General features: G+C 50.8%; 1 protein-coding gene across 2 annotated transcripts in view; it reads right to left on the reverse strand.

Annotated features, from left to right (window-relative positions):
- The window catches only part of NRAP (nebulin related anchoring protein), a 98,083-nt gene extending 81,323 nt beyond the window's left edge, over window positions 1-16,760 (reverse strand). For both annotated transcript variants that reach the window (XM_029610442.1, XM_029610441.1), the window contains exons 1-7: window positions 16,502-16,760; window positions 12,994-13,088; window positions 8,848-8,935; window positions 6,358-6,462; window positions 4,949-5,053; window positions 4,332-4,439; window positions 1,637-1,741 (exon numbers count right to left, since the gene is read on the reverse strand). In XM_029610442.1, the coding sequence (XP_029466302.1) occupies window positions 1,637-1,741; window positions 4,332-4,439; window positions 4,949-5,053; window positions 6,358-6,462; window positions 8,848-8,935; window positions 12,994-13,088; window positions 16,502-16,573 (678 nt within the window). In that variant the 5' untranslated portion in view covers window positions 16,574-16,760. The remainder of the gene's footprint in view (window positions 1-1,636; window positions 1,742-4,331; window positions 4,440-4,948; window positions 5,054-6,357; window positions 6,463-8,847; window positions 8,936-12,993; window positions 13,089-16,501) is intronic.
- Window positions 16,761-17,993: the final 1,233 nt, after the last annotated feature.

Genomic DNA, 17,993 nt, shown 5'->3' on the forward strand with positions numbered 1-17,993 from the left:
CTTTACTGAATAAGGGGTAAGGGAAAACGCGCGTCCAAGAGCAGGCTAACAGTGCGCTCCGTCGGAGCGCACTGTACTGTATCGGCCTGTTAGTTACTATGTGATTGAATGTGGCAAGCCACGATCATTGTACCCTGGGATCGGAGGGTCGTGACTGAGTGCAGTGAGAACACACGGCTGAGCACTGGGGAGGACCAGGAGAAGGGGAAAAAAAAATATTTAGAATGCGCATGGAAAATATTCCATTTCCTGCGATCCACGCTAGGAGATCCCTTGATCAGAAAACTTTGTAAATTAGTCACAGAGTTCTTACAGTGTCTTGAAACTGGGGTGGCCAACGATTTCATGTTACCAGACGGATGCAGTCCTGGTCTCACGCCACTGCATGTAGGGAGGGGTAGTTTTGATTTCCTTAAGATAAGGGACTCTCCGAGTTCGCTCTACGGAAAGTGGCGTTACTAGCGGCGTCCCTCAGGGATCGGTCCCTGAACCTGTTCTTTGCAACATTTTTGTGAGCGATCTAGCGGAAGGATTGTCGGGGGGAAAAGGGTAAACAGCCAGGAACAGCTCCCCAGTGAAGGTGGAGGAGACAAACGTTGGGACCCGATGTCACGAAAGCAGGGGAGTAAATAAACGGGATCTCGGAGGCAGTGATGGGAATTGTGAAGGTAAATTAGTTGGGTGGTTGGGGGGCAGAGTGGATGGGCCATTCGGTCTTTTTCTGCTCCATGCGGGGGTAAAGAAGCAGGGCCGGTTCAGTCTGCCCCTCGGTGTAGATTTCTGGTTCTGCGGTTTACAGCCCTCCCGCTGCTGCTGCTGTGCTTGATCGGGGTATAAATAAAGCTCTTTTCAAACGGGCCCGGCTCACAAGTCTTCCCCCTCTGCACGCAGGGTTTCCGCAGTGTGCGTGATTTTTTGCTGAGCTAAAGAGGGGAGCTGGAGAGGAAAGCAACGCACACCCACCCCCCCAGAACGGGGAAGGGGCTTTCAGCCCGCACGCTTCACGCTACCTCAGTTTCAAACGGAAACTCTCTGCGCTTTGCCTTTGAAAATTAGCTGCAAGCTACGTCCCAGGAAAGTAGCCAGGGACTCTCCGGTTCGGTGGCCGATGCAGAAAGGCACGTCCGGTGGCATTAAGCAATACTCCCTGGCGCAGAGAGCCTGCATCTGGCCGACGCACCGTTTTGTAGCGCTGGAAACTTAACGCCCGGACCGGGAGCTGGAGTTAAGTTTCCAGCGCTACTGTGCGCTGGAAACTTAAAACCCTAAAAATGGGGGGGAAAAGATGTTTTTTTTAAACCTGCTTTAACATGTCCGTGGCTGGGTACTGACTTATCCGGGCACGTGGTGGCAGCGCCGGCACATGGTTTCTTAACGCCCAGATTACTGCATCGGCCTGTAGGCGGGCTACTCAGCATTGCCCCTTCTTATATAAACCCACGCCGGCGGCAGGTTGCATTACCCCTAGTGGAATTTTCCCCACACACAAAAAAAAACAAACCAACCCCCGATAATGCCCCTTGTGCACCCTCCTGAAAAGTCTGCCATGTGGTGAACCGACAGAAAGCTTGGTTCCCCCGCCTCAGAGCAGATAGGCCAGGGATTCGTTTTCTGGTAAGGGGCTCGCAAGACTTACGTCGCTCAGCAGCTGCCCTCCAGCCTTGGCGTGCAGTACATCCGGCGAGTCCACCACCGAGGTGTATTTGGAGACGCGTTCCTCGTGGCCACGTTTGTATTCCAGCTGAAAGAGCAAAGGGAAGGATGAGGTTCAGTCAAACACTTTATTTTTCTAGCAGCTCTCGGAAAGGAAAGAGATGACCGTCGCCGCAGCGTTTTTACTCTCCATAACTGCTTCTCACTTCAGGCCAACGCACAAGTGGGCTAAACAGAGCATCTGTTGTAAAAAAAAAACACAGGCCTTGGGCAGAGTCAGGGTTGGAAATCAAACCGCGCTGCACTGCATGCGCGCAACTATGTATTCTTTAGGGTATTGCGGGAATGCCTACAGAGGGGTTCCCCCAAACCTGCACTGGGGATCCCACAGCCAGTCAGGTTTTCAGAATATCCAGAATGAGAACTCGCCCCCACCGGAGGTGCAGTGCATGTAAATGCCTCTCATGCATATTCACGGCAGATGTCCTGAAGCCCCCCCCCCCCCCCCCCGGACTGGCTGTGAGGTCACCAGGACAAATCTGGGAAGATCTGGCCTAGAGGCCCTGCTAAGGCGCTGGTCTTGCCATGCTGCCCGTTTTATCGTCTGTCGTTGGGTCTGGATTCAATGGGCGCTACCGCCGGAATGCGACGAAACCTTCGTACGAACCTGACAAAGGAAAGGAGGATCTCAAAAACTAGTCAGGGATGTGTGGAGTTATTCCAATAAAGGCCACTTTTTCTTGACCCTGATTTCTAAACGTGTTCCAGCCAAGTTATTGTCCTTTTCCTTCTGTTTTGAGGTGCCCCAAACATCCACTTGTTTATGGCATGAGAATGAAATTTACCGTTTGCTGTAGGTGAGAAGGGATGGACAATTTTTCCAAGGCGTCAAGCCGTGTCAGTAATGACCAATGCAGCTAAATCCCCTCTGCAATGCACCCAAAACATACGCTGTGCCTGTTTCAGGCCGTGCTGAAAATGGGTGGGGGCAGGGAGGGAAAACATGCACAGGAATTTAATTTAGAAAACCCTGACTGTACTTTCCCACATGTACTGAGCACCTCTCGGAACGCAGGTTCAAAGTTCAAAGTCCTTTTATCACTCGGTGCCTGCCAGCCCTGAATTTCCAAAGGGGGCTCTGTGGATTTGCAGGCTTCCCAGGCAAATTCAAAATTGTCCCCTAATAGATTGAAGATCTACCTGCAGCTGTCTTTCTTTCTTTATGACCTGGCAGTTTCCTTCCAGCTCAGTCAGAACAGGGCTGGGATCCTGGCTCCGTGAGCCTTCGTTTCCAGGTAGCCAGGGATTCTTCTCCCAACTTATCCTCAGTCCAATCACTGCAGTGATGGGCCTGGGCCGGGATTCCGTGCACCAGAGCTCCTTCTGGAGCTCTGCAATCGTGACTCCTGAATCCGGCCACTAGGTGTCAACCTTGTGCAATGACCAGGACTCCCTCCATCCCAGAGAACTGGGGACACTGCCTCCACAGCATCCTCAGCTCCAGCCCACCCAGGCAGCAGAAGATCCAACCCAAGGATCAAAGCAGGGACCTTCTGCATGGCTGTGCAAGGCATTTACCACTTGATCCACCAGGCTGGCCCATGCAGGTAATTTAACCTGCTTCTCTTATCTAAATTCTGTGCCAAAACTTTGTTTTCTGAATTAATTATGATTTATCTGTATTATTTTATATTTTACTTATGTTGCCATGTTTGCATTGTTTTAGATTTTAATTGTGTTGTTATGCTTGTATTATTTTAGATTTTTGCTGTTTATAAAATACTGTACACGATTTAGAACACATTCTGCCATTATGCAGTTTATAAATGTTTTTAATAAATAAAATAATAAATACAAGTGTTTTGTTTCTGTGTTAAGAAGCATGCTCGCTGTGAAGGGGAAGGAGAAGCACTGTGCTATGGACATGCATTAAAAACCTCCGCTGGAGTATCCTAGCTGCCCCTGCAGCTTTAGTGCAATCCATGTGGTTATTCGTTTCATATTGTATTAGTTACGGTTTAAAAACCAAGTATCTTGAGCTCTGTTTACCTTGTACAATTTCTTGCTTCTAGTCCTTGTTGGGTGGAGGCGGGGAGGGAGGGTTCTTAACCCTCCTCCATTAGTTATGTTGGGAGAACCAGCTGGTCAAGAGTGAGAAAGGAAGACCCTACTCAGCCTGAGGCCTTTAATGCCCCTCTTCCTTCCCAGGTTACCCCGTACAACATGGAAGCACCAGCCCAGCATTGATTATCCCACCTTTTGTAGGGCACCTGAACCCATCCCAATGGACAGAAGACCTGAGTAGGTCATCTCTGCATCAATGCTCAGTGCTGCGGCTGCCAGGTCGTGATGCTCACCGTTGCGTTTCTATTTCTGTGCAGCATAGAATAATTTGTGTCAAGTAAAGTCCACGGGACCTGCTTTCCCGGCGCGCGCACAGGCCACTCTCCTGTGCGCGCGATTCTGTATTTAAATGAGGGCCCGCGGTAAAAAGAGGCGCTAGGGACAAAATGCCTTCTAACACGTTGCCTTCACTACGGCTATTCCCCTTGTCTATGACAGAGGGCACCTCCAGCACTGAGACCCTCCACTCTTGTAGCCGGTGGGGAAGCTCCACCGTGCCCCAGATGCTCCGCTCTGTTTGGGGGAGGGGGGGTCAGTGTAACGGTCGGACTTACGTTGCTTGCAAGTTCGTTGGCTTTCCGTGCTATCTGGTAGGCAGGGGTGATCATGGCAGGGAAGCTGCCTTTCCCTCTCTGCTGCTCATACTGTTCTTTGTACTTGACCTAGATAAAAAGCACACGAGGCACAGTTTGGTGCACAGTTTGGTCCGTCAGGAATAATCTTCTCCCCCCGGCACCCTTCGCTCCATGCTCGGCCCCTCCAGCATCAGCCTAATCTCTTTTCCCATTGTTTTCAGTGCCCAGCGCGCGCTCTCTCTCTCTCTCTCTCTCTCCCTACCCCACCTGCCCTGAATCCTCCCTTTCCTTCTCTCTCCACCTGCCCTCACCTGCTCGGAACCCTCTCTGCCTCCACCCGCCCACATCTACCCACCATCCATTCCCCTCCCCCCCTGTGGTGCTGTGACGTAAAAGCGGGTAGGCGGCACCTGCAGGTTGCCAGGATTTTTTGCCTCTTCCCTCCCAGATTTCGGCAGCCCTAGGTATCCGCCTAGTTTGCCTGAGGGAAGAACCGGCCCTGGGGGTGCCTGAAGGATTTCAGCTTCAAACCCCGCGTCCTGCCACTCATCCGAGGACCTCGAAGGTCTGGAATAAGGTACAAGCCCCACACTTACGTCACCGAGTCCTTTCTGGGCCTCAGCCATTTGCACCATTTCAGGGTCTGGGCCAGACGAGGAATACCAGGCCTTCTCTTGTTCGTACATGGCTTGGTAGGCTTTCTAGAAATGGACGAGACAGTTGAAGAAATGAGACTGCATTCTTCCAAGTCGTCAGGAAACAGACCCTGATGATTATACCCAGCCCTGTGGGCAGGAACCCCCATGGGACCAGGAGAGGCGAGCCAAGGCTTCTCGGCCGGGATGACCAACCGGCCCGCGCACCTCTCCATTAGGATCTGGATCCAACGGGGCCTGCTGGCTTATTACATCTTCCATCCAATGGGGGGCAGGGGGCTTGCGCGCACGCAATTCTGGTCGCCGCATCTCAAAAAAGATATAATTGCGATGGAGAAGGTACAGGGAAGGGCAACCAAAATGATAAAGGGGATGGAACAACTCTTCCTTTATTATATTATTTTTATTATTTATTTTTTATTTATTTTTATTTTTATCTTTATTTTATTTTATTTTTATTTTATTTCTTTCCTTTTTATTGGTTCTTCCGCTATTCTCCACTCCTATTTCTACTTATCTTCTTTCCTTCTACCTAACTAAGCTTAGTACAAGGACAACAAATTGTTGGTTTATTCATCTGTTAGATTTTATTACTTATGACCTTCATTACTATGTTACCCAATTCTTATTTACCGTGATTACTATGTAATTCAAATTGTATACATGGTTTTTCTTCTCTTTGACTATGTTACTTAAAGTTGCATAAATGTTCATTGTTTCATGTAATGCCATCAGGCAAGTTTCTTTTGTTCTATGTAAACCGGTTTGATTTGCATCTAATGTAGGAAGATCGGTATAAAAAAACAATAAATAAATAGATAAATAAATAACTCCCCTATGAGGAAAGACTAAAGAGGTTAGGACTTTTCAGCTTGGAGAAGAGACGACTGAGAGGGGATATGATAGAGGTGTTTAAAATCATGAGAGGTCTAGAACGGGTAGATGTGAATCGGTTATTTACTCTTTCGGATAGTAGAAGGACTAGGGGACACTCCATGAAGTTAGCATGGGGCACATTTAAAACTAATCGGAGAAAGTTCTTTTTTACTCAACGCACAATTAAACTCTGGAATTTGTTGCCAGAGAATGTGGTTCGTGCAGTTAGTATAGCTGTGTTTAAAAAAGGATTGGATAAGTTCTTGGAGGAGAAGTCCATTACCTGCTATTAAGTTCACTTAGAGAATAGCCACTGCCATTAGCAATGGTTACATGGAATAGACTTAGTTTTTGGGTACTTGCCAGGTTCTTATGGCCTGGATTGGCCACTGTTGGAAACAGGATGCTGGGCTTGATGGACCCTTGGTCTGACCCAGTATGGCATTTTCTTATGTTCTTATGAGCTTCCGTACCTGACTCGCCGGTTTCTCCACCGTCTGCGCATGCTCCAGCTCCCTGGACCTCACGTCCCAGTGGAAAACGGACTTAAATTTCTCCCCTTCCTCCCGATATTTAATCTGCAAAGTAACGGCAGGTTAAAGAACTGTTCCGGGAGGTGCGTTCGCTGCTGAAATTCTCCCCCCCCCTCCCCCCCCCCCCTTATCGGCAGGCCGTGAGGCCCATCCAGAACAAAAAGTACTGGCCCATTTCCCGAGGGAACTGGAATACACTCTCCAGAAATAACTGGAAACCAAATAATCAGAAGGCGCGCTTAGGCTGAAGGCTAATAATACAGCAGCCGAGGCAGGGGCCGGGTGGAGCCACGTGAGCCACGGTTTCATGTTGTGCACAGATCCTCCTGTAACAGGCCCCGCGTTGTGAAACAGCCGTCCCCCCTTCACGATATTTATTGTGACCTTTGTGTTCGGTATTTTCTGTTCTTGTCAAATCCTTTCAACAAATGCCAAAGCATCTATAGCATGTCAGGCCCAGGGAGGGTTTTTTGCAGGCAAGTGCCTTGTGCCAAATTTCTGTCAGGGTTGCATCTTGCTTTGCTAAACTTTAGCTGCTGACGCGGTGTCTGGAAAATAGGGAGGCCGAGATTTAGAGCTAGCCAGCTCTGTAAGTTAACCAGATGAGATCCACCTTGCTAGCTTACTTGGGATGTCCCGTGGCGCGGTGGTGCCACTGAATATTACCTGGATAAGTATTAATGTCCTGCAGGTTTATCTCCTGCAGATTTACCATGGATATCCCGGAAAAAAAAAAACGAATGACTGTGGGCTCACAAGATAAGTTTGGGAAGCTCTGAGCTACCCTGTAAACTCACTAACCCCAGCCCTGGCATTCCCAACCCGGCCAATTTGCTGGTCGGGATATCCACAGGAATATGCATGATGTATACACAGCAGTGTATCTGCATACAGCAAGGGCAGTGCATGCAAATGCACCTCATGCATATTCATCACTGCGGATCTCCTGAAAGCCTGACTGCCTGGAGGTGGGGGAGATGTCCCAAGGACGCAGCTGAGAGCTACGGCACCAGAACTCGTGGCACAGAACGGAACTGCCCACAGAGTGCAGGCGAGAGAGGGAGCCCGGGAATTCACAAGGATAACGTGGACCTTTCACGCCAGCATCCCTTCAAGCTGGTGTGTGTGTGTGAGTGAGTGTGTGTGAGTGTGTGTGAGTGTGTGTGTGTGTGTGTGTGTGTGTGTGTGTGTGTGAGGGTGAGGGGGCGGATTCAGGAAGAAGAGCATGGAAAACAGTGATGATATCTGCCAACGTGGACCCGCAATGGCAGACGTGTGGGGCCCGGGGAGGGGGTGCAGAGCTGAGATGGGGGGAGCACCACAAAGAGGATGCAAAGAAATGAAGCCCAGTCCTCCCCAGCCTCTTCCCGGCAGTGACAGAGGGAAACGGGAGGCTTTCCTCAGAGAGGATGGGGAGGGTGAGCAGGCTCCCAGCTGCACACAGTTAGGGCAACGGGGGTCTCACGTCGTATTCTGGATTACAAAATTAGAGCAAGCGGTAAATCCGGACTCATTCCAGGTGGACAAATCCAGTGGTGCTGCGTTCAGGGCTGTGGCAGGCTGGAAGGACTTTCAAGATCCAGTTTGCTCCAAGACCAGTAGGGGTAACTGGGACTAGAGTCAGTGCCGGCGCCAGGCCGGAGCGTCCCCGTTTTAATAACAAAACCAGTTACTGGTCTGCATCTGCAGGAGGGCCCTGTGGGGCCTGCAAGCCCCTTGTCCTGCCTGACGATGAGGGAAAAATGGACAAAAACTGATCAGCCAGAGGTTAAGGGCAGCCGCCTGGTCCCCTTGACTGGAAGCGACGTGGGTCAGTGGTCGCTAACCGAATGCTGAATATTTTTTCTGCGGCTCTCTGCGTTCAGGAGAATAAAAGCGCACATCATTGCTTTTTTGCAAAACGAATGAGTTCGCTGACCCTGAGGAGCCTCTCCAGTCACGTCTGTAAGGTTCCACGGTAGAGGGCCCTGCGTTGGGCATTTAGGTGGTAAGATTAGCTCGTATGTGTGTGTGTGTGAGGTTTGCGGGAAGGCGTGGCATTTATTTGGCCTGGAGGAGACCGAGGTGCTTCACACATTAGGGTGGAGTTAGAAGGGGGTGAGGTGAGGAGCCTGGTGTAAGAGGAACAGGTTTAAGATCCAATTTGGGAGATTTGGGCTCCACGTTGGGAAGAGCTTCCTAACCCTAAGGACAGTGGCACCCTTGGACCGGATAACCTTAAAAGCACATCTGGTTGGGTCTGGGGACGGTTTAGGCTTTGTGGATCTTGCCTCGCGACAGCGACTGGACCGGATGACCCCCTCGAGGTCCCCCCCTGCCCCGTCTTTCTCCGGCTCGGTCTCGTATGTGATTACGGATCCACGGTGGGGCACCAGGGCCACCGATTTATTATCCTTTTTTTAGATGGGACGTGCCCTGTGAGCTGCTTACCTCGCTGGCGGACTCCGACTGCTTTTTGGCGTGGATGTTGACTGGGGTCTCGTAGACGCTGGTGAATGTGTTGTTCCTGGGGTTGTGTCTGGAAAAGAAAAGCCATGACAAGCGATCAGTGGCGCTCTCGCTCCCGCTCAGTAAGGGTTTCCAAACTCGCTTTTTGCTTTGGGTGAAGGCCTGCAAACTTGCACCCCCCCCCGATCGCACAGGGTCCAATGCAAACTCTCGAGTGGCGACAGAGACCGGAACGAGTTTTCCTGGCGGCGCTGCTGGCGTCCTCGGGTCGTCAAAAAGCTCCGTTTTCTCTGGACGGCTGAGCCAGTCCTGGTTTTACCCCATGGCATCTATGAGCTTGGAGTATCGGGGGGGGGGGAGGGGGGGAGGATGTAAGGGTCGCTTTTGCTCTATCCTGGTTTGCCTTTCTAAGTCCATGCCTAAGATTTTTCTGCACCCGCGATGCTGGGATGGGTCAAGTTCCCCCTATGGAAACCTGGGTTGCACGCGATTTGAGGGACGGTGAGACGGAATTTTTGCTTTTGGGGAAGAAGGGGAGCGGTGGTTGTGGGTTCCCCAAATTCAGGCCCCTCAGCCTGTACCAGTGGGGAAGACTTGCCCTTGCTGTCCAGTTGCCTTCACAGACCTAGAGGAGGGCACTGCCCAGTTGGAGAAGAGAGGGATTTGTCTCTTGTGTGAGAGTTGCTTGCTCTTCTCGACCTGCTCCCAGTTCGTAAGCTGCCATCCTGGGTCAGACCGAGGGTCCAACAGTGGCCAAAGCAGACCACAAGTACCTGGCAAGTACCCAAAATGTTAAGTCTGTCCCGTGCTACCGATGCCAGTAATAGCAGTGGCCATTCCCTAAGTCAACTTGATTCATTTTAGCTTCTCCGAACCTTTTTCAAACCCAGCTACAGTAAGTGGCTCAGGGGGGCTGAGGGGAGCAGGAGGGGGCTTCTGTGCCCTGCGAGCAGAGAAAGTCGATCAGCTGCCCGGGCACTACTTTGCCCTGCGTCTCGGGAACGCTGGGGACTGGGGATGCCAAGAACTGGGGTTTATTTTTGTTTTTTTAAGAAGATTTTGTTTTTCCTGGGAACAGGAGGGAGTTTTCCCACCTCCCTGCCTGCGGTGGAGAAGAGATTTTCCTGCTTTTCCCATGAAAGGGACGGGACGGTGACTCAGAGGCTGGAGATGAAGAAAGAGTTTGCGGCACTTGGGGGTTTTCATCCTCCTTTGTATTCTGAAGAGAGGGTTTTGTTGTTGTTGTTTTTTTCCTGTTTTGGCCTGCATCCTACTTTTTTCAAGTTACAGTTCAATTTCTCAGGTGAACACCAGCCCGGTGTCCTGCTTGCCCCCTGTTCAACCACGGAGGCTGAGAGAACCGAGAGGCCGTGGAGCGGATTCCCACCCACCCTCCCGAGGAGCTGGGGGACTGCTCCCCCTCCCCAAGGGCGGGACCCCCAGCATCCCCAGGGGCTCAGCTGTGCTTGAACGAAGAAAAGGGTGGCAGGTCCAGAACATTCAGATTGGCCCTGGGGACCATGTGGCCCCTGCATTCTGCCTTTAAACCTGAGGGGAGGGGGGGGGAGGGAATTGCAAGGGTAAAACCAGAACCCGGCATATCTCGGCCAGGTCAGTATCTATTTATCATTACATTCAGGGGCTACCTCACCCCATGCGAGGCCAGGCTGGGCCACCACCATTTCCCCCCAGCACAGGCGCGCAGCCGGGACATTTAAAGGCAGCGGAGGAGGTGTCGCCGCCTTGCCCAGGGCAAGCCCCAAGAGGCTGATCCAGGCCTGGTTTTCCCTCGGTGCATGCAGGGAGACGTGGTCCCCGCTTTTTTTCCTCTGAGAAAATCGGGACAGTTCCATGCGACACGGGAACAAAACCAGGACTGAGTCAGCCTCTGTGGGTTGACCCGCACCATGTGGTAAATCTATTTCTGATGGCCGGTGTTATTCCTACTGCGGTGCTCCAGTGTAGCAGAAGCAGCTGGGCCCTAGTTTGGGGGTTGGGGAAAGGTCGTCCCGCTTACCCCCAGGTCAGCCAAACAGGATGATCCATCTCTGGTTTTGCCCCATTGCATGCTTGGAATTGCAGTTCTGATTTTTTCCCCACTGAGGTCCCTAAGGAAATCAGAACTACAACTCCAGCCATGCGAGCGGGGCAAGCCCAGGACTTGACCGGTCTGTTCGGCTGGACCTGGGGGGGGGGTGAGGTGGCGTCAACCCTAGGCTCTGTGCGTGCAGACCCTTTCCCTGCATTGAAATCCTCTGACCCCCCTTACTCAGCCTATCACAGAGCCCCTGGGCTCCCACAGCAGCTGCCTAACTGGCTGAGCAGAAGGTCTGAGGACAAATGGGCAAACCTCATGCAAAAATAGTCCTTTAAATTACAGAGAGAAAACGAGGATTAGAGGTAACTCTGGGCAGTGAGCTTGAAGTGCTACTACAATATCTGACAAGCTTGATGCAGGGCTGCCACGGGAACCAGCTCAAGCATGACCGTTAGCCACTGCTGGTTCTTGAACTCGCATCCCAATGCATTGTGGTATTTGTAGTCTCTGCTTCTACCATTTGAAAATAGCACTCTAGGTACCACAGTGCATCAAGATGGGGTTTGCCAGGAATCCAGGACTGGCCCTAAAATCGCCATCTTGGAACTGCGTCGCTCGGGATCTCTGTCGATGTTTTGCTGGCCTGAGCTGATGTTGAACCCTCTTTAGTTGTGTTTCAGTTGTATCGAATAAATTGAACTGTGAGGTGAGCCAGCTGGGTGGCTCGGTGGTACCGCTGTGCAGAAGAGCCAGGTTCGATCCCTAGAACCAGATGAGACAGGGAATGCTGCGGAGGCAGCACTCACAGTCTCTGGGGCTGCTGGGAGAGAATCTCAGACATTGCACCGTGGTGACACCTAGTGGCTAGACTCGAGATGCACCTGCAGCTGGTTCAGGAAGGGAGTCGATGTCTGTAGTTCCTGGCCAAGGATTCTCTCTGCAGTGGCTGGGCTAGGTGAGGGTTATAATAAAGGGAGAACATCCCAGATGGCTGCAAAGGGAGATTAATGGCTCTATAGCCCAGTAGAGGCTGATTTCTGCTGAGCTGGAAGCCCACAAGGAGCAGGAGGAAACCACTGGGTGAAAATAATTTATGGGCACATTCTTGTCATTTGTATATATGGTTCAGGTTTTATTTTTTTTTTTTTTTTTACTGTGCACACGCAAATCCACACTGAAAAGGTGTTAAGCTTTCACAGCTCCTGGTTTTGTTTTAGTGTTTGAAAATGGAATGGAATGTAAAGAAAATTTAGAGTGAATACTGGTCAGTTTTCAATCATTCCTCATACCTGAAAACTCTCTGGGTTTAACCCAGAGACTCAGGGATTTCAGTGACATCTCTGGGTCTCCAGAGACACCTGGGTCATCGCCAGGTGCTGACCTGTCCCCTCCTGTTTCCTGCAGGCTGCCTGGGAGGGGAGAGGAACAGGAGGGAAGGGGGTTGGATTAGAGAACAGAGTAGCTCTTCTTTGCTCTGCTCTTTCCACTCCAACCTCTCCTCCCTCCCTCCTGTTCCCTGCATGACCTGATGAAAGGGGGCTGGACTAGGGAGCAGAGTGGTTTTTCTGTGCTCTGACTGCTCCAGCCCCGTCCTCGCCCCTACCGTTCCCTTCACTGGGCCTGCAGGGGAGGAGTTGGAGCAGGATGGAGAGGGCTGTTCTCTGCTGAATTAAATTCTTACAGGAGCCCTATACGCCCATGCCTAGGGAAGGGATGAGGGAGGGGGAAGGAGAGGGTAAGGAGGTCAGGGAAGAGGGAAGGCACTGGGGGGCTGGTCCTGGGGGAAGAGGGGGAGTGCAGGGTCATCCCTGGAGGAGAGGGAAGGACAATGTGTGGGTGAGAGAGCATGTCAGGGGAGAGGAGGGGAAGAGAAAAGGTTGACATAAACCTACTCCCTCTTCCTTGAGCAGCTAATCCACACAAAATCTCAGGGTGACCACGTATAGGCCAGATAAACTGCTTCGGATTGGCTAATTTAGTACGTTTCCCGCATGTCAGGAGGAAACAAATGGCTATTTTTATAACCAAAATGAGGGACGCTGCCGCGAGGGTCCCAGCTCTCTGGCCGCTCCCTGCCTAGCTGTACTTACGCGTGACAGTAAGGCATCTTCTGGTAGCTGACAAAGTTATTCACGGTTAGGATCATCTTGCAGGTCTCGCAGTGGAAGCACGCCTTGTGCCATGTCTAAAAACAGGACAGGAAAAAAAAAAACAGCGCCGGTCACTTCTCCTGCACGTAAGATGCAGGGGCTTCACCCTCGTTCAGCTGCCCGGGTATGCAAAGTGATTCGTTGCTTTTCAGCATTGCTCAGAGGAGGGCTGGGTTATCGAGAATTAAAGTTAGAAGGGCGTGCATAGACCAGGGTTGCCAGCTCAGCCAGGTCGATCCGCTCCTGGATCGTCCCATTGCACGACTTCCGTGAAAAGATCAGAACGGCAGCTCCGTGCATGCAACGGGACACAACCAGGACTTGGATCGGTCTGTTTGCGCTGACCTGGGTTAGACATGCTGGAGCCCTGGGCAGAAATTTTTGGAGCGAGCCTCCCCCCTCCTTCTCCTCTCCCCTTCTCAAGTCCTCGTCCTCCTTCACACCTTTCCCGCTCCCCCCCGAATCCTCTGCTGCTGCCAGCTCTCATTCCGCATCCCTCCCTATCTCCTCCCCCGTCGTTGCATCCTGGGTCCCCTCCCATCTACCCCAATCCAAATCCGTCAGCCTCCCAGAGGCGGAGCTGCCAGGTTGGCCGGTTCCAGGAGCGAGACTCTTTGGACCTATCGTTCCAACGCCGTGCGGTACCTGCAGTCCCTGATTTTTGCCCGTTGAAGCTGGCGCATCAGAGTGGGGGGCAGTCAGAAATCCAGGACTGGCCTAAAATCTCCCTCCTGGAAGCGGGGAACTTGGTAGCTTTGCAAAGGACCTCCGTCCTGTGAGCCGTAACCATCCCCAAGGCCCCTCCCTGAGTCCTCTCCCTCCTAAGCCCCTCTCCCCAACTCTAGCCTTTCCCTCGCCTCACTTCATTTGGCCGCTCCCGAACCCAGCAGAGATCTTCAGGCGACGGCAATGGGAGTTAAAAATCAGCCTGGGGCCCCTGGGGCTGCCATGTGCTCTCTGTCTCTGCGGTGATCTACCCCTCTCGAGGGCCTGTTCAGGAGGAGGAGGAGGGATGGGAGCACCGTAGGACCTGTGCGCGTGCACTGACTCGTAGGGTCTACAATGATTTTCCCTCTTATTGCCACTATCTGAAGACCTCCACCAATGGACCTCTAACAGGCTGTTCTGATTTCAGCTCCGGGCTGGTCCATGGGGCCTCTTGTGGCAGGCAAGCTCCAGGTAATTGCCCTTGTCACCCAACTGGGGGCATTTCAAGTTGTCCTTCATTGAAAGCAGAGTTGAAAGGCAGGGTAGGGGTAGTGGTTGCAGGTTAGTGTGGAATCGGCACCCAGACGACCAGCGAAGTCCTAAAGTTCTGATCAGTGAATTGGTTGCTGTAGGTCCAAAACAAATCCAGCAGGATGTTACTGGGTTTGGAACTGCAGGCTCCCGTTACCGCAATCCTTGATCGCCTTCACTGGATTCCTCCTGCATTGGGAGGTCCATAATCAGCGCAACTTAAGCCGCTTACGTTCTGACTCTGCTGGCTAAGCGGTGCTATGTGAATATTCGGCCACGCTTAGAGGTCGCCACTTAGCCAGCTGTTTCTCCAGCTAAACAGTCGGATAAGTAGGGGGCCATACAGGCATTGGGGAGCAAAGCTGCTTATCCAGTGTTAGATTTCACGACTCAGGGGTAGGCCAGCAGAAGAGGCTCTGCGGCGGGGGGGGGATGCTGCCGTCTCTCAACCCCCACCGAGCACGGGTCCACACGCTGCTGTGCTGACTACCTAAGGCGCGCACACGCGCAACTCTCCATCATAATGGGGCCACAGCAGGAAAACTCCCCATGGCGCCCTCTGATGAGGTCATCCAGCTTTACTATTTAAGGGCCCTTCGGCCACCTCTTCAGCGGCTCAGTAACGGGGCTCTTGCTGTAGCCGTGTGTGTGTGGCCAGCGTTCTTCCTCCCTGTTCTCCTGAGTTCCTGATCCAAGCCTCTTCCAGCCTTGCCTTCCTTGGCTTCTCTGGCTTCCTTCCTCCAGTCCACCTTGTCCTACTCCGTCTTGTTCGTCTCGCCCAGCGTCTTCTGTACATCTTCGTCCTTCCTTGGCCTGACTCTCTGGATCTTGACCATCTGCCTGGACCTGGCAACGTTTTGCCTGCCACCGGGACCTGACCTCTTGCTTGGACGTCTGTTCGCTGCCTGCCCTGACCTCTGCCTGTCTTTTTGGGCTCTTGTCCTTGCCGCCACCCTAGGGGACCCACCTACGACTTGCCAGCCGCCAGAACCTCAGGGCTGAACCTGTGGGGAAGGTGTCTGGTATAGGCAAAGCTCCAGTTATTGCCACCACAGGGTGCGTCTGCCAGCTGAGGGGGTGAGCCTAGCAGGTTCACGCGCTAGGGAGGGCCATTCACCCCTCGGCACCAAGAGTCCACCAGCACTAGATCATCTGCCGGTGTTACATCCAGTTAACTTAGATAAGTGCCGAGATTCAGCCTTATCCGGCTTAGTTAGGCTAAGTCTAGGCCAGCTAAGTCATCTGGATAACTCTTAATATCAGTTTCCAGCTAATTTAGGGTTTCATTTGCTAAGCATTTTTTCCGTAGACACAGAATGGGAGAAAAACCTTAGTAAATCCAGGTCCTTAGCCTGCTAACCAGACACTGCCCAGGTATCCCCCGGGACCCCACTAACTTACCCGGATTAAGTGCCCATGTATTCATTCAGCCAGCTAGCGTCTGAGTTAGCCGGCTAAATGCTTTGGAATATGGATCTCTTAAGAGTTTTAAACGGCTCCGATTCAGGCAACCTGTTTTGTTATGCGATCTTAAGCTTTACATCCTTGCTGGACAGCTGAAGACCTCACAAGATATCACCTTCTGTTTACCAGGGACATTAGTTATTTGGATACTGGGAAGAAGGCCGGTCCCTGAGGGGGTCCTGTTATTCGCAATTCCTCCCATTTGGATTGCTTGTCAGTTAGGAAGCTTTGTACATAAAGCCTGGTATTTCACACTCACTTTAAAGGTTGAATTTTTTTTTAAGATATTATTACTCTGTTTGGATTGATTGCTACTTGTGTTTGTATTCTTCCTAATGATGTTAGGTTTCTAAAATGTATTAGTGTTTATTTATATCTTGTTGGAAATCACCTAGGGCTTCTTGATGGACATCTCCTAAATCCTAGAATGAATAAAGACTTGATTTTACAAACCCTAATCCTTCCCTGACTTCATCTCAAACAAATAGAGTACTGTTCTGTTTCTGAATCATTTTTATGCCACACAAATCAAAATGAGCCTACAAGCGTATACATCTTTTTTTTTTTTCAACATTTTAAGCTTTTTTGAAAACGATAGCACTGCTTGCATGCCAAGACCTGATCTCTATTGCTTCCTAAGCACACACACTGAGCATGTTACGCCCAAGCAAGGTTCGCCACTAAGACAGGAGCACCTGTTAGTATAGTAAATGGCACGAAAGCCACTGGCATAGCGTCCACTGACCTGGTCTATACAGTTAATCTTCTCGGCTGGATAGACCCCAAAGCCGCAACGGGCACAAGGATTCACATTCATCACGAAATGAGCGCAGATGCAGAAGGTTCAGAGAAGTCACGCGTCCACACTGTGGGCCACCCAGCAAGGCAGACCGTCCAGTTCAATGCTCCTCACTGCTGCCCCCAGCTCTGGTCAATTACCCAGGCACACGCCTCAACCTCCCCACCTCCGCTAACCTAATCAGCCAAAGTCAGCTGCTCCTTCACTTTTTACAGATGCCAGTTACTGGCTCGTATATATATAGGAGTCTGAGGGGGGGGTGGGGATAGCAATGGCATCTCTCTCTAAATAGAAGCCTGAACTCACAGGACTCTCGCTTACGTCAACGACAGACCCTCTAGAGTCACTCTAGTATTTCTGTTTTGCTGCTCATTGGTAACAGTCATAGCCTGAGGATGGAGACACAGGGTCTTCTCCGGATTCATCATTTTAAACAGCAAAGTGATGTAACACAGAAATAAGTTCCCTAAAAAAAAAAACCCAAAAAAAACAAAACAAAGAAGGTGACAACGGGTTACCGAGAGCGGCGTTACCATATTTCACGCGGCGCAGCCTACGCCGGTCACCGTGTGACAGCGTTCCACAAAAAGCATCGTCACGGGCGTCGCTCTGTGTGTGATGCCGTTTCTTGCACAGGGTATTGACGTCTTGTCTATTCCAGCCTTGGATTTGTTATCCCGCCTCTCTCCCAAAGGGACCCAAAGCAGCTCTAACAATAAATGTAAAACATCTTAAAGCAGCAACATATCAATACAGCAATAATATTTATTTATTTTATTTTTATTTATATGTCTTTTATATACCGAAGTATTGGTAGGGACCTTCACTCCGGTTTACATTTATAACAACGCATACATTGAAAATCAGGTGAACAGTTTAAACAGAGTTAAAGTTATAATGAATATATATAATATATATATAGGCAAGTTAAAGGTCTAAATATGTCAGAACTGTTAAAAAGCATAGATATACTTTATCATGTTTATAATTAAATCAGTAGATAGACAGGGACAAGTAATAGCTCATGGGAGCAATACAGATGGAGGGTTAGAGATATATTATCAAGAGGAATGAAGGTTAAGATGCTCGGGAAGAGAGATGATTGGATAAGTAAAGGGTGGGGGGAAAGAGTTGAGGGGAAGATGGGAGGATGGGTTTGGAGGAGGAGAAAGAGAAAAGAGAAAAAGGAGGGGAAAGTGGGAGTTAGGGCAAGTGGAGGAGGGGGATGTATGAGATTTTCATAGTCATTGGTTTAACCTATTCCGTCTTTGTAAACTTGCTTGAAGAGCCAAGTTTTGAGTAGTTTTTTGAACATTTTGGTATTGTTTAGTAGTCTGAAATTGGAAGGAAGAGTGTTCCAGAGGATAGGTCCAGCAATTGAAAAGGATCTTTTTCTGGTGGTAGTTAATTTGGCTGAGGTGAGTGGAGGGATTTCTAG

This window comes from Rhinatrema bivittatum, chromosome 7 (assembly GCF_901001135.1).
Source record: "Rhinatrema bivittatum chromosome 7, aRhiBiv1.1, whole genome shotgun sequence".
In the NCBI taxonomy this organism is placed as follows: Eukaryota; Metazoa; Chordata; class Amphibia; order Gymnophiona; family Rhinatrematidae; genus Rhinatrema; species Rhinatrema bivittatum.